Source organism: Eptesicus fuscus, chromosome 2 (assembly GCF_027574615.1).
Source record: "Eptesicus fuscus isolate TK198812 chromosome 2, DD_ASM_mEF_20220401, whole genome shotgun sequence".
Classification (NCBI taxonomy): Eukaryota; Metazoa; Chordata; class Mammalia; order Chiroptera; family Vespertilionidae; genus Eptesicus; species Eptesicus fuscus.
In genome coordinates, this window is record NC_072474.1 from 74,274,038 (window position 1) to 74,300,106 (window position 26,069).

At 37.1% G+C, this 26,069-nt stretch overlaps 1 protein-coding gene across 1 annotated transcript; it reads left to right on the top strand.

Annotated features, from left to right (window-relative positions):
- Positions 1-1,865: 1,865 nt before the first annotated feature.
- Positions 1,866-16,889, top strand: LOC103303634 (sulfotransferase 1B1). The gene is made up of 7 exons (XM_008160643.3): positions 1,866-2,078; positions 2,356-2,484; positions 5,758-5,855; positions 8,058-8,184; positions 9,005-9,099; positions 13,607-13,787; positions 16,676-16,889. Exons 1-7 carry the CDS (start codon positions 1,931-1,933, stop codon positions 16,786-16,788), a joined length of 891 nt encoding a protein of 296 aa, XP_008158865.2. The 5' UTR covers positions 1,866-1,930; the 3' UTR covers positions 16,789-16,889.
- The last annotated feature ends 9,180 nt before the right edge of the window (positions 16,890-26,069 follow it).

Consider the following 26,069-nt stretch of genomic DNA (forward strand, 5'->3'; position numbering starts at 1 on the left):
TTCTGGTTCTTGGCCTATGCATTCCTCTCAGATCCTTTGAAGCCTTGTGGAAACCTTCAAATCTATACAATTTTTTACTTTGCTCAATTCTGGCCACCACCCTGATCCATTTCCTTCTCAGTGCTTCCTGGCTTTGCCAGCTGTTGAAACAGCAGGACTTGCCTCTGTTTCATATCTTAATTGCCTGTAAAATCACTGACTACTATATTCATATCATATCCTGAAACTACTTTTATTCCCCTCCCAGAACTCCCTAGCCCTGCCCTTCCTGGACTACTTCAGGCTCCCAGGGTTCTTTTCAACAGCAGCACCATTGACCAACAATGAAAAGTAAAATAGGGGATTAAATTGTGAGGCAAAGTTTGCTTTTTAAATCTCTCTTCTTTAAGTTTTTGTTTTGTATCCACAGCTAATTGTGCTCTTTGAATGATTTCCATTTTGAGCATGCTTGTAATTAAAAGACTTAATTTTAATTTTTATGAACTAACTTTATATTTGAAAGTAAATATCATAATGAACCATCTTCCAGTGTATCTGGTTCAATAAGATTAGTATTCTTATGTTTTCCAGTCCTACCCCCTGGATCCATTTCCCAATATTATTCTGAAATCATCCTCAGCCACTAGTCACAATGAACAATGTTAATTCAGGATTAATCCTCCTAGGTTTCTGAATTGGTTACACCCACATCCCAGATGTGACCAGGGTGTATTCAGATCAGCTGCCTTATTTTCATCTTGTTACTCATACCTTTATTCTCTGACATTTTCACAGTGTGGAGAGTTTGTGCTTTTTGTCTGGGGAAGTTTGCTTTGTCAAAGAAATATTTCCTTATAAACTGTAAACCTCTTATTTGAATAAGATAAATCACGAACATTTGTTGACTTTGGGTAGATCCCACCCATGGTAGATTTGCACTGTGACAAAGGGAGCAGAGCTGGGAAAACTAAGTCCATTTCTGGGTTGCCATTAACTTGTTTTGTGTCTTTAAGCAGACTCTGTATACAGTCAGTATAACTGTATTCAATATGTTTGAAAAGTTGAGACAGGGAATATGTAATCATTCACAAAATAATTTTTTAGAGATGAAAACCACAATGTCTGAAAAAAAAATGCACTGGATGGGATTAATATCAGATTACACATTGTAGAAGAAAGGGTTAGTGAACATAAAGGCATAGCAATAGATGTCATCCAAACTAAAACACAAAAAGAGAAAAGGACTTTTAAAAATGAATGGGACATCAGTGAGCTGTGAAAAACTGTATGAGTCTCGAGTCTCAGAAGGAAGAAGAAACAGAAAAAAGATTTGAATAATGACTGTAAAACCCACATTTCTAAGAAGCTTGATAAACCTGAAGTGTGCACGCATGAGCATAGACACACACCCATGAAAACAACCACACCAGGGCACATCATCATTTAATTGCTCAAAATCAGTGACAAAGAACATAATCTCACAAGCAGACAGAGAAAACAGATGCATTCTGGACAGGAAAAGAATGGTAGGAAAGAAAACAGATTTCTATAAGGAAAAATGAGGTAAACTAAAGTTTAATTATGAGTGATACATTTATTTTGCATTAAGTCCAGATACTTTTTAACAAAAGTCTCTGAAGTCTGATTTTTTTTAATTCAAAGTAAGATATGCAGTTCCCTTTCTTTCCGAAGCTTCCACCAAAGACCTTTGTTCTGCTTGTCACTGAGCCAATTGCTGCTCTTGCAATCTACAGCTGTATACCCACAAAAACGCCCTTTGTATTTAGATCTCTGTGTGCTCAGTGTAAGAGGCCAATTTTACTTTGTGCCATGTTGCAGTGTTTTAGGAATAACATCAGTTACTCAGCTTCTGCTTTTTATTCTCTCTATTTCTCTAGGATTTGACTGTCAGTAAATATTCTATTAAGAATCTGTACAATTTGGTACAAAAATGACTACTCCCAAAGATGTCCTGAGAAAAAATTTAAAGATGGTTCATGGCTATCCCATGATCTATGCTTTTGTGGACAACTGGGAAAGGATTGAACAGTTCCACAGCAGGCCAGATGACATTGTGATAGCCACTTACCCCAAATCAGGTGAGTTCTGTGGCCTGAAAAATGCAGGTCTCATATCAACCTTTGTTTTCTGATAATCAACCTCTCTATAGAATCATCATCCTAAATAAAATTAATATGCCTATCAGTCAGTCTAGCAATCTACTTCAAATATATTAAAATGGGCATTTGGTGCATAGAAAATGAAATAGCAGAATTAAGTTTCTAATAAAATATATTAGGATGGCAGGCTTCCAATGGGTACTTTTCCCCTCAGATTCAGGTCATGGTTTATAAAAAATGTTTCTTTTTGCCACAGGTACCACTTGGGTAAGTGAAATTGTGGACATGATTTTAAATGAAGGAGATGTTGAAAAATGTAAGCGAGACTTTATAAATGTGAAAGTTCCAATGTTGGAAGTGGCTGTCCCTGGACTAAGAATATCAGGTAATTTTAAGCCATTTGGAAATTATAATTTTGTAATATTACTTATTTAACATATTAATTATTGTGTTTATGATTTCCACTAAAAATGTAGTAAATTTGGAAATTTAAAATGGAAGTTTGAAAGCAATACAATAACTGAGGCATATAGAGAAACTGCAGTTTTAGTCTATAACATATTTGGGTATGGTAACCAAAAATGAATGAATTTTGTTGTAGAAAACAATTAAAAATTTAGTTGATAACATCAAAAAATTCCTTATATTTTATTGACTTTTACTGTGTAGAATTTGGTGGAGTAGAGCAATAAGTTCCTAATTAGAACTTTGCTGTAGTTAAATAAAGAAAGAAGTATCAATACCTTTTAAAAATAAAATTTATTATTAATGTCATTTATTATTTCACAAATATTTATTGAATGTTTCTAAATAATTATGTACTGTTATATGAGATAGATACAAAATGATTAGTAAATTAGCTGTCCTAACCCCAAGGAGCTTATGGTAATGATGGGACATTAAATAAGTAAACTACCAATATGTGAATATTATTGGTCTTATGTATCCATAGAATAGGACTCTATGAAAGAAAACAACAGGAAAGTTTACTTTAGACTGGATGATTAGGGATATCTCTCCTGAATTAAGACCTAAAACCATCATATGGTTGGAGGAAGCATATTTCAGGAAGGTGAAGTATTAGCTATAAAGACCTAGATGTAAAAAAGGCATTGGCATAGTCCTGGGATTTAAAAAGCAAAAACAAAACAACAACAATAATGAAAGAAGGGAAGAATGAAATGCAAAACAATTGGAGGCTTGCTGGGGGACAGATCATGTAGGACTTGTAATTTTTAAGAAATGAGCTGAGAGAGAATCAGAAAAGTATAATGTCCTAAAGGCAAGTGAGAGGTGTTAAGAAGTGAGGCCTGGCTCTCTAGTGCTGCTGGAAGCCTGGAATAAGTTCAGTGAAGAAATTGTATGTCAATTTAAAGAGCAGAATCCAAATGCTCTTGCCTACTGGAGCTAGTTGCTTACACAGGCAGAGAAGGACCAACTGGGCATGTGTCATTCTTCCTGTGTGGTTGCCTGAAGTCAGAGGGAAAATGCTAAAGCTTGGAACTAAAGGACAAGCAACCAAATGAGTGTTAGAGTGACCTAAGACTCCTTGCCCATAGAAAAGTATGAAATAAAAAAGTGGTAGAATCAAAGTAATCAGGAATAGGGGAGTTGGAGATTATTTGTGGGAGACAGGGGGTGGAGGTGGTTAGTAAGGCTGTGCAGCATTGCCAGAGAGTGAGTAGGTGAGGTACACCAGGTAAAGGAGGATAAACTGGCACTCATATTTAGTCTGGAGCCCGCATGTGAATACTTGTGGTGTCATTACATATTCCCAACATTTATATTTATGCATGCAAAGGGTTCATTTAAAGGATATCAATGACAAAACAATTACAAGACAAAAGAAAGTTAAGGGCCGGAAAAGGAACAACAATGTGGGAAAACTTCACAAAAGAAATAGACAGAAGAGTTCATGTCATGGCACTGAGGAATAGTGAGTTGTGGAATGTTATGATCTCTCATTTCTATATGCTGAGTAAAGAGGCTGTAACTACCAGATGGGTAGAAGCATAATGAAAATAGGCATTTTATAGATAAACAATTAACTTTTTCTTATAAAATTCAGGATACCCAATTGAATCTGAAGTTCAGATAACAATTTTGTTAGTACTAGAGGCCCGATGCATGAAATTCATGCAAGAGTAGGTCCTGTCAGGACTGTTGTTCCACTGTTAGACCATTTGGTCAATTTGCATATTACAGTTTTATTATTATAGGTAAGTATATCCCAAATATTACATGGGAGATACTTATGCAAAAAGGCATCTGTTGTTAATCTGAAATTCAAATTTAACCAGAATTTCTGCATCTTTATTTTCTAAGTCTTCCAACTCTATCTTCAGTGATATAAAGGGGTTTTCTTAATACAACCATGTGCTACGCACTACTCTCTAGAAAGCATTTGCTGGTAAACAAAACAAACACTATCCCTGTGTGTTTGGGGGTGGTGACAAGGAAGACAAACGAGAACTGACAATAAACCAATGATAAATGAATGATGAAAGCAAACTAAGTGCTATAAAGAACATTTAAAAAGGATGTTTTAGTAGAGAGATACTGAGTGACTTTTTAGCATCTGCAATAAAATTCTGTAAACAGTTGAAACATAGGATTGCTTTGAATGAGTGAGTCAGATAAAATTTGGGACAGGTGTGTCTTCATATACAAAAGGTGGGAAGATAATGTAGGATTTACAGGTAATCTAGATGTTAGACTGGATATAAGTAATATTGTGAAGAGGACTTTATGATTTATTGGCTGTGAAACCTGAAAGAGGAAATGACAATTAATGAGATCTTGATGACTCTATAGGAGATGACATCTGTAACAGCTATATCTGGAATATGATAAAGGCCACACATCCATTAAGAGAATAGTAAGTGAAAAGGGTTAGCACAGCTCTTCCTAGCCTATGTCACAAATGCTCTATGTCTTTATTCTACAAGTAACTTCAGACTGGCCAAGTCACTTATGTAGTGAGATCCTCCTGATTCTCAACATGGAAAATAAATGGATACTTTCTGCTTCAAAGGAATTTATATATCCCTTGTCCAAAGACTTCATGTGAAACCAAGATCTACCACATATTAGGTGTATGACTTTGGGGAATTCAGCTAACACCTAAAAGTTACACAACATTTTTATTTTGCATATACATATGACCCATAAAGGAAATAATGAAAATGCAGAAAAAAAGCTGATGCTACACAAAAATGACATCACCGTTACTATAGTAGCTGATGTAAAACTATAGTTGATTTGAGACTTACTAGATATTAGAGAGAGAACATTTTTATAATTATTTATAGTATACACAGGTATGATAAAACCGAAGTGCTAAGATTGGTATTATTACTCCTCATTTTGGAGATGCAGAAAGTGAAGCATAGAGAATGTGATACTTTCACATGTCTCACAGTGAGTCAGTGATAGAGTTAGAATTTGAATTCAAGGAGACTAATCGCATATCCTATGCTCTTAACCATCATACAATATTGCCTCTTGGAATCTGGGTAAATAATTTCTATGATTAGTTTAAAATTTTGTAACATTATATACTGTTCAGAAATATTTTGAAAGGCTGGTTGAGAAAATCAGGAAATGCAGGGTCCTTGGAGACTCTAATATCTCCATATACCAAACTAAATTTTTCCAGGAGTAGAACAATTAGAGAAGAATCCATCACCCCGGCTTGTGAAGACACATCTGCCGATTGATCTCCTTCCTGAGTCTTTTTGGAAGAACAACTGCAAGGTGCCAGTCAATTTTTAATGTGACCCTTGACTCACTCACATCTATACTAATAAAAGGGTAATATGCTAATTAGACTGGAGACCTTCCAGACATCCTTCCAGAGAAAGCCATGTGGTGATGGGGTTGAGACAGAGGTGGTTAGGGGCAATCAGGCCAGGAGGGGAAGACAGTTGGAGGCAATCAAGCTGGTGTGGGGGAGGGGGAGTTAGGGGTGATCAGGCCAGAAGGGCAGTGCAGTTGGGGGTGATCAGACTGGCAGGGGGGAGGGCAGTTGGGGGCAATCAGGCTGGCAGAGGAGGGCAGGTGAGGGTGAGCAGCCTGGCAGGGGGGCGCACAGTTGGAGGTGAGCAGGCCAGCAGGGGGTGCAATTGAGAGCGAGCAGACTGGTTGGGGAGGCGACCAAGCCGGCAGGCAGAGTGGTTAGGGGTGATCAGGCAGGCAGGCGGGTGAGCGGTTTGGAGCCAGCGGTCCCAGATTTCGAGAGGGATGTCCTACTGTCGGCAGTTGGACATCCTCTGAGGGGTCCCAGATTGGAGAGGCTGCAGGCTGGGCTGAGGCCCCCCTCCCGCCCCCGTGAATGAATTTTGTGCACTGGTCCACTAGTAGTAAATAATTGCTCAGATTTTTTTTTTATTTGTTACCTTGAGAACTGAACTGCATAAGAAAGTGTTTCAATGAGTGTGCTTCAAGTATATTTTTTATCCTCACCCAAGGTTATGTTTTTTATTGATTTTAGACAGAGAGAAAGGGAGAGAGAGAGAGAGAGAGAGAGAGAGAGAGAGAGAAACATTGGCTTATTGCCTACCTTATGTGCTCATTGGGGATTGAATCCTCCACCTAGGTCAGTGATGGCGAACCTATGACACGCGTGTCAGCACTGACACGCGTAGCCATTTCTGATGACACGTGGCCGCATGCCGAGGATGAAACATTTGCTGCTCCTGAGGATGAAACATTTGCGACTAGAGTCTTGGAGTTAGTTTTTTCCTCAAAGTGACACACTACCCGAGTTATGCTCAGTTTTTTGGCAAAGTTTGACACACCAAGCTCAAAAGGTTGCCCATCACTGAGTAATCGCCCTGACTGGGAATTGAACCTGCAAACTTTTTGATTTATGAAACAACATCCAAACCAATTGAGCCCCCTGGCCCAGGGCTCAATTATTTTAGTATAATCCTACATACTAAAGGTTTCCAACATTATATAGCAACAGGATTCTCATCTCAACACAATATTGCTGCTGTTATTTCCCAGGTATCTCTGGGTAGTCTGGTCTTCTCTGAAAATTCAACATAGGATGTCAGTTCTTATGTGATTGGTAAAGTTCTCTGGTGAAACATTTATGACTGGATATTTGTTTTGGAGAAATTTTAAATTCAATTTCTTCAATAATTGTGGAGGTATTCAGATTATCTATTTTATCTTAGCTGACTTTTGCTAGTTTGTGATGTGTGAGGAATTCTAAGTTGTTGAATTTTGTAATGAAAAGCTATTTATAATATTCCATTCTTATTTTTTTAAACAGATGTTATTTTATAGCAATTTTATTTATTTTTAGACCAATTTTAGGTTCACAGCAAAATTGAATGGAAGTCAAAGCAATTTCCCATACATCCCTTGCCCTCACACACATTTAGATTCTCTGTTATCATCATCTCCCACTAGAGTAGTACATTTGTTACAATTGATGAACCTACATTGACACATCATTATCATAATTAGGGTTCTTTCTTGGTGTTGTATATCCTATGGATTTGGAGAAATACACAGTATGGAATTGGAATTACACAGTATGTAGACTTTACAGATTTTATTCTTTCTATCATGCATTTAACATTCTTCTATGTCTTTTCATGGTTTAATAGGTCATTTCTTTTTAGTGTTGAATAATATTCTATTATCTGGAGGCACCACAGTTTTTTTTACATTCACCTACTGAAAGACATATTGGTTGAATTATGAATAAAGCTACTACAAACAATCATGTGAACATTTTTCTGTGTACCTTATTTTTTTTAACTCTTTTGGGTAAATACCAGGTACTGCAATTGTTAAATTGTATGGTATGAGTATGTTTATTTTTTTAATTTTTTAAAATTGATTTGTAGACATTTCATGGATTTCAAATATGTTGCTTTCCTTGCCTGTATGTTAATTTTTCTCTTAAAAAATACCATCCATTGTTTTCTTCTCCTCCTGCAGATGATTTATCTGGCTCGAAATGCCAAGGATGTTGCAGTCTCATATTACCATTTTGACTTAATGAATAATTTGCAACCTCTTCCTGGCACCTGGGATGAATATCTAGAGAGATTCATGGCTGGAAATGGTAGGTAGGCCTTGGTCTAAAATTAATAAGTAATTTTTAATTTTTAATAATGCTATTAACTATTACTGCTATGACTTTTTCTTTTAAAAGGCTTATTTTTCCCAAGTCAGTAACAAGTATATCCAAATACCATTTAAAAAATTAAATCAAATATGTCTAATATTTTACTATGATATTCAATATATAAACTTGGTGTTAAACATAGGCTTGCCTGGCCAGCATGGTTCAGTAGTTGAGTGTCACGGTTCAATTCCAGGTTAGGGCACATGCCTGGGTTGGGAGCTCGATCCCAGTAGGGGCCTTGCAGGAGGCAGCTGGATCAATGATTCTCTCTCATCTTTTGATGTTTCTCTCTCTATCTCCCTTCCTCTTTGAAATCAATAAAAAATATATTTTAAAAGACAAAAACATTGGCTTAATGAAAATATTCTCTAACCTCTTTTTAGTTGCTAGAAATCCATTCTCAGTTTCTGTTCATGATTGAAATTGTTTACCTTGTCCAAACCATTAGTAAAATCTGTTATACACATATTTATAGTACTTAGATAAATATTTGATATGAGTACTTCATAAAAAGAATAGTCTCCTTCCATGGGAGTCTAAGTATAACCTATTGAAGGTCAATGTATTTTCAATTGAAATGCTTCCTTGTACCTTATATTTTAAAATCTGATTATTTGTAAATTGGCCTTACATTCTCAGTTCCCTTGATTATTAACATCCACAAAATGTTTGTACAATTTGATTTATTTTTCAGAAACAAATCTTTAATTTCATGAATGCTTATGGAAATAGGTTTTTTTGTTTTGTTTTGTTTTAGTGGCCTATGGTTCCTGGTTTAATCATGTTAAGAGCTGGTGGAAGAAAAAAGAAGAACACCCAATACTTTTCTTGCACTATGAAGATATGAAAGAGGTAAAATGGTAAAAATTCATTCTGAATAATTCCTCACTACATCCTGGGGTAAAAGGATTAATATAAAATTTTCAAAATGATATGATTGCTTTTCCAATTCTTCATGCCTGCTTATCCAAATCTTGTTAATATCATTAATGACCTTCTAATTGTGAAACCTTTAACATTTTTATTCCTCTGATCTTATTTATTTTGAGTACTTTTTCATTCTGAAAGTCTCTCCTCCATCTAACACATTATCACACTCTCATGGTTTTTTAGTGTATCTCTATCACTTGGTCATTTTTCTTTTTAAGCTACTTGCTTATATTTTGGTATTCATGTCCATGCCCACTATTGCCAAAACTATTTATGTGCTATTGATGTCCCCCAAACTTTATTTTAATTTCCACACTGCATTCAAACCCATGCTTTTATTAACATGAACATCAAATTTAACATGTTTAAAACTAAACTTATCTTGCTTCTGTCTCTCCAACATGTACTCCTTTTCTTCTTTTATTCTCTATTGGTTAATGATGTTGTATGTCCATTCAGTTTTCAAGACTTGAAAGCAAATTGTCCTCATTAACTTCCATGTAGTTAATGTAGTTCAACTAGATCCCAAACATCCATGGGTTCACATGCCCTATTATATCCTTCAAATGTGCTCTCCTCCTTTATTTTCTTTCTACCTTCCTCTTAGTCAGGGTCTCATAATTATTCATCTAGTCTCCTTATGAACCAGTATTAGTTTAAATACTACTGCAAAGCTCCAGGCCTATTCTGGGGCTATTTTACTCAAATTAGGCAAATGTGTAGGTGTGTGCATGCACATAGATGGGAAATATGTGGAAACCACATTTCTGTAGTTCTTAAAAGCCTGGGCATACAAATGAGAATACTTTTTAGATTTTCGGGTTCATGATGGAAGATACCATATCTACGATTCTTGTGATTGCATCCACAATACCTAATATAGCACCTATATTGTGTGAATAATAGATTGCTTGAATGAGTTAATAAATAAATGAGTAAGCAGTATTAAGAAACATTTTAGTGACAATCCTACTTTGCATACCAGAAATTATGCTTCAGTAAAATCTCCCTTGCTACACGTATATCTGATTAATCCCCAGGTTATTTGTCCTCGGTGTTTCTGTTCTGCACAGGATCCCACTTGTCACAGTTGTTTGCAGCCCATAGAGAATCTGTGGTCTAAATCTTACCAGTGTTTGAGGCAATTAATGTCAACTTGGTGGCATACACAGCTGTAAAACTAAAGTGGTTTTGATTAATCAGATTCAGTTACCTATTCTTTATAAGAGAGAAAATTGTTCTTCTGTTCCAAGTATCTCTCTTCCTGTACACGTGAGTAGCACTTGTTAGCTTTATGAAAAGAGCAATTTTAGCTTCTTAATATAGTTCTCTTTCTCCACAGAATGGAGAAATAAATTTCCTGATCTGGGCTGGCATCCAAATTCTGAGTCACACATCATGCTGTTTCCCACATGATGCTCTGGTGTCAACCTTTCCTCTTTATTCAGTTAACATGCCTTATTCAAATCAACTCATTTATATTGATTGATTTGCAGTGTAGTCTAATCAGCTTTGTAAGCATATCCAGATACTTGAATCCCCTTCAGATCTTCTATCCAGATAATAATTAAAATATAATGTTTTTCTACTGCCATACAGATATTCCTAGACAATGTTATACAAAGAGGTATAATGTAACAATATTAGAGCAAAATTATAATTACACTAGAGGCCCGGTGCACGAAATTCGTGCACAGAGGGGGGTTGTCCCTCAGCCCAGCCTGTACCCTCTCCAATCTGGGACCCCTCAAGGGATGTCCGACTTCCAGGGATCAGGCCTAAACGGCAGTCGGACATCCCTCTCACAATCCAGGACTGTTGGCTCCCAACTGCTTGCCTGCCTGCCTTCCTGATTGCCCCTAACCACTTCTGCCTGCCAGCCTGATCACCCCTAACCACTCTGCTGCCAGCCTGTTTGCCCCCAACTTCCCTCCTCTGCCGGCCTGGTTACTCTTAACTGCCCTCTCCTGCAGGGTTGATCACCTCCAACTGCCCTCCCTTGCAGGCCTGGTCCCTCCCAACTGCCCTCTCCTGCTGGCCATCTTGTGGTGGCCATCTTGTGTCCACATGGGGGCAGGATCTTTGACCACATGGGGGCAGCTATATTGTGTGTTGCAGTGATGATCAATCTGCATAGTATTCTTTTATTAGATAGGACAGAGGCCTGGTACAGGGGTGGGGGCCAGCTGGTTTGCCCTGAAGGGTGTCCTTGATCAGGGTGGGGTTCCCTTGGGGCGTGGGGCAGCCTGAGCGAGGGGCCTGTGGTGGTTTGCAGACCGGCCATGCCCCCTGGCAACGCAAGTGGAGACCCTGGTAACTGGAATTTATTTTCCTTCTACAATTGAAACTTTGTAGCCTGGAGCAGAGCCAAGCCTGGGGCTCCCTCCGAGGCCTGCAGCCATTCATTTGTGTTGGGGTTATAATTGAAACTTTGTTGCCTTAAGCGGGTGGGCCCGGCCAGGGTGTGTGGAAAGCTTTGCTTCCCCTGTTGCCGCCGGCAACCCTGGCCTGCTTTCTCAAGCTCCATTCTGCTGCCATTTGTTTGAATTTGTTTACCTTCTATAATTGAAACTTTGTAGCTTGAGTGGAGGCTTAGGCCTGCAACGGCTGGCAGAAAGCTTGGCTTCCTCTGTTACCTAGGAAACCTTGCTCTCTGTGGCTGTAGCCATCTTGGTTTGGGTTAATTTGCATACTCGCTCTGATTGGATGGTGGGCGTGGCTTGTGGGCATGGCTTGTGGGTGTGTCGGAGGTATGGTCATTTTGCATATTTGTCTATTATTAGATAGGATATCAAGAATAAAATTCAGAGAGAAGCCTAATTAGTTGCATCTAGTTTATGAGTGACTGCATAAATTCTCAATGAGGTGAAAGAGAAATGCAAGAGAGGGAGATTCAATAGGAGTCAGCACCCTGTATTTGAAATTGTGCTGGTTTATAAAGTAAAATCACCATAGATACTTGGACTATGGCCAGATTATTCTCCAAACACATTGAATCCCTAAGAGAAATTGCTCTCTATTTGCCTGTTCATCTATGTGTTTTCCTAGTACTACTACTAACTTTTCTTTTGGCTTTTTCTTCACTATCATCATTTCTGACTTTTTACTCATTCTAAGCATTGACACCCCTTAATTAGCCATTTTATTTTTCTCTCATCAAGGCCTCACACATAAAATATTATCATAACTTCCCTTCTAGAGACCTCCTTGCCAAAAAATACGCATGTGTAAACATGCATGTGCACACACACAGGCACAGAGTTAATAAGACACGTTATTAAAAGCTATTTCTTTCCTTTGGCATTACAGATACAGTCCAAATCCTTCAACAAGATATCTAAGGATGTTCCTAATTTAAACCCAACTTATCTTTCCAGTTTTATAGCCTCTCTCATTCCTACAAAAAACTCAGATCTAACTCCAACCATTTTGTGTTTTTTCTCCCTTGAACTATGAGACACTAATACCTCCAAGAGTTTTAACTTTTTCATTATGGAAAATTCACTGTCCAACACCTCAAAAGACCACACATGTTGCTAAATTAGATCCACCTTTTTAAACTCAGCATAGATATCACTTACTCAAAATCTTTCTAGACATATCCATGCAGATTTTAGTTTGGCATCCTAAAAAGTTACAAAAATTAAGTTTATGTCATTAAAATAACCCATTTCTCATATTTTATTCTTATTATCCTCAATGGCTAATTAATAATTTAGGTCTCAATGACTTTGCTCATTTATTAGTTTATTTCTAATTATTTATGTCTAAGCAAGGTCTAATCAGTATACCTTAAAGCAAATATACTTGAAGTTGTCCATGAATTTATTATTTTTGTTTTTAAATACTGTTACTAAAAGCAAGAAAGAAAAATTTTAAAATATGTTTTTATTATTTTTTTTGGAGAGAGAGGAAGGGAGAAGGATACAGAGATAGAAACATCAATGAGAGAGAAACATCATAGATTGGCTGCCTCCTGCATGCCCACTACTGGGGATTGAGCCCACAACCCGGGCATGTGCCCTGACCAGGAATTGAACCTGTGACCTCTTGGTTGACGCTAAACTCCTGAGCCACACTGGTTGGGCAAAATAAGTTTTTATTAAAAGCAGAAAAAGAAAGGTGGAAAGAATAAAAAGATATTGGGTCTCTAAAACATGCACAATTAAAATCTGATTACAAATTGATTAAAATGGGTTTTAAGATTATTTTCTATAAGTATTGTTAATATTTAGCTCAAGGTTTATTCTTATTGTATTTTTAATGTAAACTAAAAATATAAGATTTGTAACAAACAAAACATTTCTACTCTATTTTTGCTAAACATAAAATATTGATTCAATATTCAAAATAAACATTTATGAACACATATTATAGTTTTTACATTAATTTTACCATTTTCTTGGATATGTCTCTTACCCACTAATAGAATCCAATGAAGGAAATCAAGAAGATTGCTACATTTCTAGAGAAAAACCTAAATGATGAGATCTTGAATAAGATCATCTATCACACCTCATTTGGAATGATGAAGGACAACCCTCTGGTGAATTATACACATATACCAAGTACAGTGATGGATCAGAGTAAATCCCCATTTATGCGCAAAGGTGAATATTTTTCTAAGTTTAGGTTTCATTTTTACTTTGTTATATATTACTCTGAAATGAGGATTAACTTTGTGATCTCTACCAAATTACTTAACCAGTTTGGGTATCAGTTTCCTCATCTGTAAAATAAGGACACTAAAAATAATAACCACACAACATTGCTGAATCAGATTAGAAATTACTAAAGGAAATAATGCTTGTAAAACTATTGTCAGAATACCTTGAGTATTTGGTACATATTTCTCCTTGTATTTGCTACTCTGCTACATGGGAGTGGTCTTGTTAATTCTGAGTCATTCCAAATTTGTTATATCTAAATCCTCAATCTTTGTCTAAATTGGCATAGACCTCCTTCTCAGTGATAAACTAATGTCATTCCGTATAGTAACATGTTCTTTAAAGTCCCCGTATTATTTAGGAAACTTTGTTAAAAAGGATTCACCAAGAGAAAAGACTTTTTTTTTACACTATGGGAAGTTATGTTACCTAAAACTTACTTCCATTTTGGCTTGTTGTATATGATTTGTGTTAAAATGTTTTATTAATGATAAAAATAATGCATTTAACAAATTATTAGCTTAAGCAAATTTAAGAAGTTATGCACCTAATAATGCCACCTCTGTTTTCAATATTCTTTACTGAATTGGAGGGGAAGGGTGGAATTTCAGTTGGTGCACTGGGAAGTAAACATAACCCTGGGAATGGATTTGGGATAGGAATGTGTAGAAGAAACGCCTTAATTTTGAAAGAGTATATGGTTACATTTCTTATAAAACATTTTCCTCCAGAACTTATTACAATGGAAAATAGTTTCAGCGTTTTAAAATTGTGTTTGATTTTCCAAAATACTATATTTAACTTTTCAAAAGCAACTTCTGGTATAAGAAGGCAAAGCAAATGTTTCATCGTAAATAGTGAAATACAAATTTGAACATAAAACAACTAATAATACACACACATTTTCTGATGGGAGACTAAGAAGAAAAACTTATTCCAGGTGATTTACTGAAACTTCTAGAATAGTTTTATCCCCAATAATATGAGAATTGATACCATTGCATGATCCTCATTAGAGTATAGAGGTAGAGGAGATAAGTTCAGTATCTGAGTCATATGATTTCTCCAACTTCAACCTAAAAGAGTGCATAATGGCTTAATAAGAGAGAGAGTTTTTACAAGCCCTCTAGAAGTGGTAAAGAACATGTCCTTTATGGTCAGATTGATCTGGAATTTATCCAGACTCTGTCACTCCCCTAATTTATGACTTGGAATACATTAATTAATCTGCCAAAACTCTGATTACATCACTAAAAATAGAGAAAGTACTAGCATCTATGGCACAGGTTTTGGGGGAAGATTAAGGTAAATGATATGTAAGCATTTGGAATATTTTTCTGATCATAAAATAATACACAAAAAAGTAGCAAGTCTTATTACTTTAAACAATTCAAGATTCCTCTATCCATTTATTCATTCATGAATTCAATATACTTTTAAAGAATACACACTCATTCATTAAGTTATATGTAGAAAAAACTCTTTATAAATACCTATAGTTAGCACATATTCTATAGAACATACAAGGTTGAATGGCACATGCATCTGTTTCAGGAGGCTCATAATGCAATGCAAGAGACATGCATATAAATGGATGCTGAAAAGGGCTCAAAATGATATGACCAAAGGGCCATTCAAGTCTTGAAGAATTCTATGTTGAATAAATCAATGTTATAATTTAGCCACACAGTGGTAAAGGTAGTAGGGACAGGATAAATGATGTCCAATATTTATACCTGTGTCCCAAATTACAACAAAGCAGAAAAATCTGGGCTTTGGCCCGCATTTATTGTATCAGAAAAAGAAGTTACACATTCCTTACTCTTATAACACAAATATATTTATATGTGTTAATTTATATTGAAAATAGAAGATCATTGGAGTACTTTATATGTGAATCTTTACTGTTTAAATCTGTGCTTTCTGTTTTATAATGACATCTTCACATATGTACTATCTTGAATATACACTACCCTCATATACATTCCTAAGAGCTCTTGCCATCAGGCACACATAGAACAAAGAATAATAACCAGGGAAACAACTTAAGGGGATGTTTTTCATTAAAAGGACTTGAAATCTTCATCAAGCCATCACAAGTTAATATAGACACAATGCAATAGGACATATTTAATATTTCATAATATAGCAAAGTAAATGTTTCCCCCCAAGCATATTGACAGTACATTAAATTTTATTTTTCAAATAAATATAAGAATCCAAGTTTAAGAAACTAAATAAATTTATGTCACAAAAGTTTACTTTTGAAAAGATAATTCAGGAATGTTATGTCTTGATGCTATTCTTCTCATCTAAAGTGCAAATACAATAGAAGTCTACTCAACTCAGAAATAACAAGTATCATACAAGTATCATACCATCCTCATTTATGCATAAGTAAGAACTGATACTTATTAGCTCTCTATTTTATGGTTTGGTTGTGCTGATGAACACTCCTTTGTACAGTTTCCAAAAGTAACTCATGGAATAAAATATGCCCTGGCCAGTGTCCAGTTATAATCCATGACTTGGGAAATTTATAAACTCTAAAAGGATTTCTTTCAGGAAACTCCACATTGTACAACCCATAAATTTGGACAAGAACATTAACCCTTCTCAGAATGTGTCTTTAAATGTCAGACTCTATAGTTATAAGCCATCTTCTAGGGGGGAGGAATTACCAGTAAAAGAGAAATGACATTTTAAAGTATTCAGATACAAGGAAAGTCTTTCTTCAACTTTTCTTACATTTTCTTTTGGTATATGCTAGCTTTACCTTCATAATGGAAATATTTTATTCCTTCACATGTTTTTGTATTTCTTGTTTTTAGGGATTGCAGGTGACTGGAAGAATTACTTCACAGTGGCCCAAAATGAGAAATTCGATGCCATTTATAGGAAGGAAATGTCTGGAAGTACTCTTCAGTTCCGCACAGAGCTTTGAAGAGTGTACACTGCAAATCTGAATGAACTGACCTGTAATTTGTTGAAACAAGGGTAGTTGTGATTTGATGTGGGCAATCAAATGGGGTTTAAAAGGAACAAATGTGCTTTTAAAACTTTAATTTTCCAGTGTCATTAATCAGTTCCCAGTTTTGCTCCTGACTCTGAGCTTCCGAATTTTGTAAAGATCAATCATTACCTTTTTGTAGACTATTCTTGCCTTTTCCTAGTACTGCCAAGAAAATATTTATCCTACTCAATCTCCATATATTTGGTCTAAAAATTATGTTTCCCTCCCTATTAACATGGCACAAGAAATGTTGTTTGCACACTGACACCATCTTTCCTAGCTCTGTCCCTATTTCCCTTTGTTGAAAACTTAATTCTGGGCACACTGTTCCATGGCTGTTTTCTGGGTTTCAAGATGTTCCTTGCAGTGTCTCTATTTTGATAACATGCTTCATGTCCCACATCATGTAGTTTAGATTTTGGAAATGTGTGTGTCCCTAATCTACGTACACATCCAAATTTCTAATTTCTGAGTTTACAAAGGTGAAAGGTCATTAGTCTCCCTTGGGCTCTTTCCTGATAACTGGGCATCTACTCTGAGACCCGGACTGGGGGCTGGAACCTGTTTTCTGGGGAGAATCCTTCCTAGATCTTATCAGCCTCTTCTTAACTTCTGAGAATTGCCTATTGTTGGGCGCTGGTCTCCATTTGGGAACTTTAGTTTATTTCCTCTTGTGTCTGAACAGGTTTGGATCCCTTATTACCCCAGAAAAGATCATAACTGAGGCTAAAATTTCCCAATCTGGTGTCTAAGGGATGCTCTCTAGGCTGAATATCCACTAAGCCATACCCAACGTCCCTTCTTTCCACTATCTCTCACTATACCTCTCAGTTTGGGCTCTTCAATATGTCTCCTAGGAACATTTATTTATTACAGTTTTGCCTTGGAAGTAATTATTTCTATCTTCCTATGCAGCAAGATCTTTTGCCTGCAAGTCATGTTTCATGTGCCAAGTTAAATGCCAAGCCCAAGTTCCCAAACTAAAGCTTGGTTCAAATGCCCTGGGCCCTTACTTGTTTTGGGGAGGAGTTCTGACACATGACAAACACCCTGAGTCACAACTGAGATGGCTACAATAACTTGGGTACAATATTTTGCCTTTATAGGCAAATCTCTGCTGTCAGCCACTGCACCTGGAATAGCTCTCAAGCTTGTAACTTGTCTTTCTCAACACCAGTAGAGGACTGATCTAATGCCAACTGCAAAGCTTCTAGGAGTGGTATAGCTATGATCTTAGAAATAATTGTTTTGACATTTGTTATCTATCTTATGTATTATAAATTATTTCAGGGAGTGAAATGTGTGTGCATGTTTCTTAAAAACATGTTTAATTAATCTTGAATAGCTAAGGGTATTGTGGAACAGTTCCAACTTTCTAGAATATTCTTGCCAACAAGGAGTAAAGCCAATCATGTATCTATTTGCTTTATTATCTTTATTAATAATATGCTAATGTGGTATGGACTTCTGATGCTATGGTTTATTTAATATATATATATCTTAACTAGCCTTTAATCTGTGTAATAGATTGGCTGCACTAACTGCCTCCACTAGCAGGATACAATAATTTACACTTTTCCTAGTTGTCCTTTGTGGAAATATGTCTCTGTAACTGGACTTTACTCAAAAAAACTGAGTGATCTTTAGCTCTGCTCCAGGTAGTTTTCTAGGCACGGTGGATAGAGTGGAGAAAACAGTAGAATATAAATTGTCCTTACATTTCTTACAGGTCACTGCCTCTTATTCATGTTTTTTTTTTTTTCTTTTCTTTTCTTTATTGATTAAGGTATTACATATGTGTCCTTATTGCCCCATTGCCCCCCAACCCCTCACTCATGCCCTCACCCCCCCCTGGTGTCTTGTGTCCATTGGTTAGGCTTATATGCATGCTTACAAGTCCTTTGGTTGATCTCCTCCCCTTACCCCCACTTTCCCCTACCTTGCCTCTGAGGTTTGACAGTCTGATTGATGCTTCTCTGTCTCTGGATCTGTTTTTGTTCATCAGTTTATGTTGTTCATTATATTCCATAAATGAGTGAGATCATATGATATTTATCTTTCTCTGACTGGCTTATTTCGCTTAGCATAATGCTCTCCAGTTCCATCCATGCTGTTGCAAATGGTAAGTATTCCATTGTGTAGATGTACCACAGTTTTTTAATCCAGTCATCTGCTGATGGGCACTTAGGCTGTTTCCAAATCTTAGCTATGGTAAATTGTGCCGCTATGAACATAGGGGTGCATATATTCTTTCTCTTATCCATGTTTTCATCTCTGATTCAAATGGCAACATTCCGGTTCACTCACTCCTCAGATTACACTGCACAGTATTACTCCCATTAGAATTCCAGCTTTAAAAGTACTGAATATCTTTTGTAACTATTCAGAGAACTGCCACCAAATTAATTTCCTTGAAACAGTGAATTTGTCATTATCCCCCCACCCCCAGTAATCATTGCTATAATAAAAAAAATAATAAAAAAAACACAACACACACACACTTAGATTAACCTCATTCTATTTCCCTCTAACCCATGGCACCTGATGTGCGGACAGTAATAGCAAATATGTGGCAATGATGTGATTACTCCCTCTTTCATGGCACCTCACTAATCAATTCAAGGAATTGTTTTTTAAGAAGCCAAAATATGGCTTAAAAAATCTCTTCATCGTGACATTCAAAGCAAGTACTGGAACTTGTTTAGAGTACCTATTGTAATAGGTACCTATTATGAATCTTTGTCATTATTGGTAAAAGGGAAACAGGCAAAAAGACGCTTAAGGGAACAGTATCTTGGATCATTCTTTAGTGAGATACTTAAACTTTAGAAAACCAAGTAAATAACGTTTTAGTTTTCTCATCTGTAAAATTAAGTAATTGGTTTGTATTTCTTCCACATCCTAAAATTGCCTGACTGCATTTGCTTTCTGCATCCTGACAATAGTAATTAAACAGTTTTCACATGTGTTAACATGTGTACATGTATATATGTAAATACATGTTTATATGTAAATGTATACACATATCTCATTGGTTCTGTTTCTTTGATGAATACAATGCATATTCTGAACTTTATTGCTGCTCTATGTTTTCATGAAAGTTTTGGACCAACTCATTTGATCATTCACAGTTATTGGTAAGTATTGTGAACTTCCAATGAGTTAGAAGTATTTAAAGCTATAAGAGTCCTTCCCCATAACTTTTCTATCAGATAGTGTGAAACACAAAGCATTCAAACTTATATGCCAACATCTATTAGCAAGGAGGCCAAAATATAGTCATATCTCCTTGTTCTCTGCCCTATTAAGCACTCTAAAATACATGTCATGAAAGATGGTCCTGAGTGAGATGGAAAACTGTACTTAAGAGTAGTGAGAATACGGTGACTAGGTCAGAATTCTACTGGTAAGGCATCATTCTAATTGTCTAGTTATCTTAAAGGTTTATCTGTAGTGCCTTTAAAAGAATGGCAAAATGACTTTATCAAGACTTATCATCTAATCTTTAATTACCAATGCTACATATTTACTTAAAGAAAATTATTTAACCTGATAAACATTTCAAAAGTTGGAAAATGCTATTAATATATACTGTTTCCAATTTATTATTTCTGATAAAGTTTTTTTATTGTGTGCTTTAAATAACTTTTCATTATAACTTTTGGATTTATAATAGCATGTTCCATCTGACACTTCCACTTATTGGTAATGCCAATCATATTATCACATGAGTTACATCAGATTTATTTTTATTAGCATTTTATTATTTTATGGACAAGAACATCATGTAAATTCAGATAAGATGTAGGATTATACAATATTAATAACCCATCATCAATATCATAGCTTCTCCTTTGCAGAATTATAAGCTAATTGACTTAACACTTTTTATATACATTGGAGAAAATATCAAGTGCTCTCAAATTCTAAGGACAGTGTATTGGTCAGCATTCAACTTGACCCTTTAAAGAAAAGATTATACAAAAAAAAATTATTATCTTAACAGATGAACAGACCTTGAAGAAAAAGAGAAATGAATAGATTTGCCATTTACTAGACCTCAGTAATACTTTATTTTTATTGTCTAGTCTTAGTGGCATTTAAGTGCAAAGGTTTATGGGTCATACTGCAAGGAGCTCCTGGGTTCTGTAAAGGTTGCTTCAGAGGTTGCCAAGGGACTGGAGGCAATAGAGGTGATGGGCATTTGCCCCCCGACCCCTGGTTTTAGATACACCAGTTGTGCTTTTTTGTTTCTTTAATAAGCTTTCATCTAGAACAGTTTTAGATTTATAGAATTATTCCCAAGATAGTACAGAGGATTCCTGGGTACCCCATACTCAATCTCCCCTACTAGTAATATTTTACATTATTATGGTATATTTGTCACATTTAATAAACAAATATTTATACATTACTATTACCTACAGTCCAACATTGTTTAGATTTCCTTTGTTATTTTATAATGTCATTTTCTATCCCAGGACCCCATTCAGGGCACCATGTTATATTTAACCATCATGTCTTCTTAGTTTTCTTTTAGGTGTGAAAGTTTCTCAAACTTTTCTCTGTGTGTTTTTTATAATCTTGATTTTTTTTTTTGAGTTAGCTATTTTGTAGAATGTCCTTTATATGGATACTAGAGGCCTGGTGCATGAAATTCGTGCACAGGGGGGGGGGGGGTCCTTCAGCCCAGCCTGCACCCTCTCCAATCTGGGACCCTTCGAGGGATGTCCCTCTCACAATCCAGGACTGCTGGCTCCCAACCAGTCACCTGCCTGCCTGCCTGATTGCCCCTAGCTGCTTCTGCCTGCCAGCTTGATCACCCCCTAATCACTCCCCTGCCAGCCTGATCAAAGCCTAACTGCTCCCCTGACAGCCCGATTGCCCCTAACTGCCTTCCCCTGCCAGCCTGGTCACCCCTAACTGCCCTCCTCTGCTGACCTGGTTGCCGCTAACTGCCCTCCCCTGCAGGCCTGGTTCCCCCCAACTGCCCTCCCCTTCTGGCCTGGTCACTCCCCTGCCAGCCTGGTCCCCCCCAACTGTCGTCTCCTGCCAGCCTGGTCACCCCCAACTGCCCTTCCCTGCAGGCCTGGTCCCCCCCAACTGCCCTTCCCTGCAGTCCTGGTCCCTCCCAGCTGCCCTTCCCTGCAGGCCTGGTGCCCCCAACTGCCCTCCCCTGTAGACCTGGTTGCCTCCAACTGCCCTGCCCTGCAGGCCTGATCACCCACAACTGCCCTCCATCTTGTGGCGGCCATCTTGTGTCCACATGGGGGCAGACATCTTTGACCACATGGGGGTGGCCATCCTGTGTGTTTGAGTGATGGTCAATTTGCATATTACTCTTTTATTAGATAGGATATGTATTACTTTTATCATGGCTATAATAGGATAATGTGTTTTGGGGAAAAAGACCATAGAGTTAAAATACCATTATCATCACATGACATCAAGGATATACGTATACTAACTATATGACTTATCACTGTTGTGTTGACCTTGATCACCTACTTAAAGTAGTGTTTATTAAAGTTACTCTTTGTTTTTCTTTCCATATTATACACTTTGGAAGAAAATCACAGTCTATAGCTTAAACTTAAGAAGCAGGGAGTAATGGTTTACCCTCTGAAAGGTGGAAATTATTTAGAATTCTTATCCTTGGGAGATGTTTTAAAACTCTCCTGCTATTATTTATTTATAATTGATTTATATATATTAGTAAGGATTTATGGATATTTATTTTATACTTTTTGTTAGTATTAAGTAATACTGTATTTTCTTGCTCAAATTTTTCCAGTTTTGTCCATTGAAAACTCTTTAATTTCTTGTTCCATGTTGTTAGCTGGCTTAAAAATGTAAATATATCTTGCAAATTACTGAGAGTCAAAGAAGTTTCTGATTTCATTAACATATATATTATATATCAATTATATAGTATAAAATTAAATAATGTATGTGGAATAATTATTATATTTTATATCTTGTTAACATTTGCATTGATCATTTATTAGATGCCAGGCAATCTTGTAGAAGTACAAGTATACCTGTTATACAGTGAGGAAACCCAAACTTTTCGCTAGGCTTTAAATCTAAGCCTATTTGACTCCAAAATGTCATTCTCAACTGCTGTATGACCCTATATCTAATTATCCTATCTAACAAAAGAGTAATATGCAAATTAACCACCACTCTGCTACACCCACAAGCCACGCCCACAAGCCACACCCACCAGCCAATCAGGAGCGAGTATGCAAATTAACCCAACCAAGATGGCTGTGGCCACAGAGAGCAGGAAGGAGGCTTGGGTTTCCCTGGCAATGGAGGAAGCCAAGCTTTCTGCACACCCTGGCCGACCCAGGCCTCCCCTTAAGGCTACAAAATTACAATTATAGAAGATAAATAAATCCCAACAAAAATGGCGGCAGCCACGGAGCTGGAGAGAGAAAGAGGCTTGAGTTGCCCCCAGAGATGGAGGAAGCCAAGCTTTCCGCACACCCTGGCCTGCTTTGGCCTCCTCTTAAGGCTACAAAGTTTCAATTATAGAAGATAAATAAATCCCAACAGAAATGGCTGCCATCACGGAATGAGCAGAAGGCTTGGCTCCGCTCCAGGCTACAAAGTTTCAATTGTAGAAGATAAATAAACCCCAGATACTATGGCCTCCACTTGGATTGCCGCGGGGCATGGCTGGCTAGCAAACCACCACAGGCCTCTCGCCCAGGCCACCCCACGCCCCAAGGGCACCCCCACCCTGATCCGGGACACCCTTTAGGGCAAATGAGCTGGTCCCCATCCATGCACCAGGCCTCTATCCTATCTAATAAAAGAGTAATATGCAGATTGACCATAACTCCAACACACAAGATGGCTGCCCACATGTGGTCAAAGATCCTGCCCCCATGTGGACACAAGATGGCCACCACAAGATGGCCAGCAGGGGAGGGCAGTTGGGAGGGACTAGGCCTGCAAGGGAGGGCAGTTGGGAGGGACCAGGCCTGCAAGGGAGGGCAGTTGGAGGTGATCAAGCCTGCAGGGGAGGGCAGTTAGGGGTGCCCAGGCCTGCAGAGGAGGGAAGTTGGGGGCAAACAGGCTTACAGGGGAGCAGTTAGACATCAATCAGGCTGGCAGAGGAGTGATTAGGGGTGATCAGGCTGGCAGGCAGAAGCAGTTAGGGGCAATCAGGACGGCAGGCAGGCGAGCAGTTGGGAGCCAGCAGTCCTGGATTGTGAGAGGGATGTCCGACTGCCCATTTAGGCCATCGGGATCGGGCCTAAATGGGCAGTTGGACATCCCTTGAGGGGTCCCAGATTGGAGAGGTGCAGGCTGAGCTGAGAGACACCCCCCCACCACACAAATTTCGTGCACCGGGCCTCTAGTATGTAAATAATACCCTTTAAATATTAGATATTAGATCACTTCTTAAAACCCTACCATAAACATAATTAGGCAACAGTGTCCAAGATGACAATGTAAAGGTTTCAAGCTCTGTCCACTCTCACAGCCCAACTATTGAAGGGACATTGCCTATAAACCTGTGAGGATTAAATTTATTAATGCTTTCCTGCTATAAGCTATGTTATGTTGTTTCTTGTCATGTTTAAATAAAGATGACAATTCCATAGTTCAAGCTCATATGGGGTAATGTAATTTTTGAGTGTTGACTTAAAAACTACTAATTTGAAAGAAATATTTTTTTAAAAAGTCTCTGTTGAAATGCATTAAGTCCAAGTAAATGACTAATAAGACAGTTTGTGTAATGCACCTTATTTATAAGATGAGGACTGACTGTACTCTGTTCTGTTCTATCCTATTCAGGGAGGGAGAGAACAAGCTGCCATAAATATTGTGGAGAAACTTCCCATGCAACTTTAAATATGGGGGCAGGGGGGAGAAGGTGATAGAACAAAATATTTTCTCACAACTTGTGTTGTCTCTATCCCCGCCCTCCAGTCTTATTAGCAGGAGTACCAAAGTTCCTGAGTTTACTGAAAGCTTATATCAAGAAAACAAGATTCTTGTGGTTCTACTTGGAGTTTCTGACAAGATAGCCTGGGACAGGATGCTCCAAATTATGCATTTTACATAAACATCAAAGCTAATTCAATGACTGTATTATCTGGTGCTATTTCCAAGTGATGACCATTAACTACTCTTGTTTTACAAGTAACTGCCAGGTAGATGGATGGACATATAGATGATAGATAGATATATAGATAGATAGATAGATAGATAGATAGATAGATAGATAGATAGATAATAGATAGGTAATAAATAAACAGATAGATAGATAATAAACAGATATAATGACTACCAAGACACTTCTTTTGTATTTGAATTTATCTTTAGAAATGCAAAAAAAACAACCACATTAATCAAATAAAACTTAATTTAAAAAGAGGAAGCAAGTCCAGGGAATTATAGAGCTCAACTCTGGGCCTTTGTCCAAACATGCACTGTTTTAAAAATAAAAGAAGTGGGTGACTTTTCCAGTAGTTTGCAAACTATTTGTTAGCTTAAAGAACTGGTGTAGATTTAATTTCATTGAGAACTTTTTTACTTAATTCCTGGTAATTATACCTTCCATTGAATAAAAGCTAAATCTTTAAATACATTAGTATGTGGGAAAACTATATTCTGCCATTGTTTTGCCCGAATTCTTATTGACATATTTTGGGCTCTTAGGTTTGAAGCACACCGGGTCTGTGCAACAAAGCCAAAACACAAAAAGAATAAACCAGGAAAAGGCAAGAATAGAATATAAATTAATTACATAATAGAGTAAAATCTTGTCAAAACAGCCTGTTAGTGAAGGCATAGTATTTGAGTGGTACAAAACTTCTATCCCAATACCTAAATTTTCTTTTACTAATGCACTTTTACAATGTTTTTTAAGTATAGCACACACACAGACTAGTGTACAAACCTTAAGTATCCCGATAAATCTTCCCAAGTAAACATATCATGGTAACCAGATCCATATCTTAAGAAATAGGGCAATACCAGTCTTCCCATCCCTTGTACTTCCATGGAGATACCCAGTTGAAACTGTACAATTTACTAAAAACAAGTCCTTTCCTCGCTGTGCTGCAGCCAGCTTTGGTATAAATCAGGTGTTCATATATGTGAAAGAAACCCATATATGTGGGTTTCTTTCTGACGTCTGTTTTATTCTGTAGGTCTGTTTTTCTATTCATGCTTCAGCACTGTACTGCTTT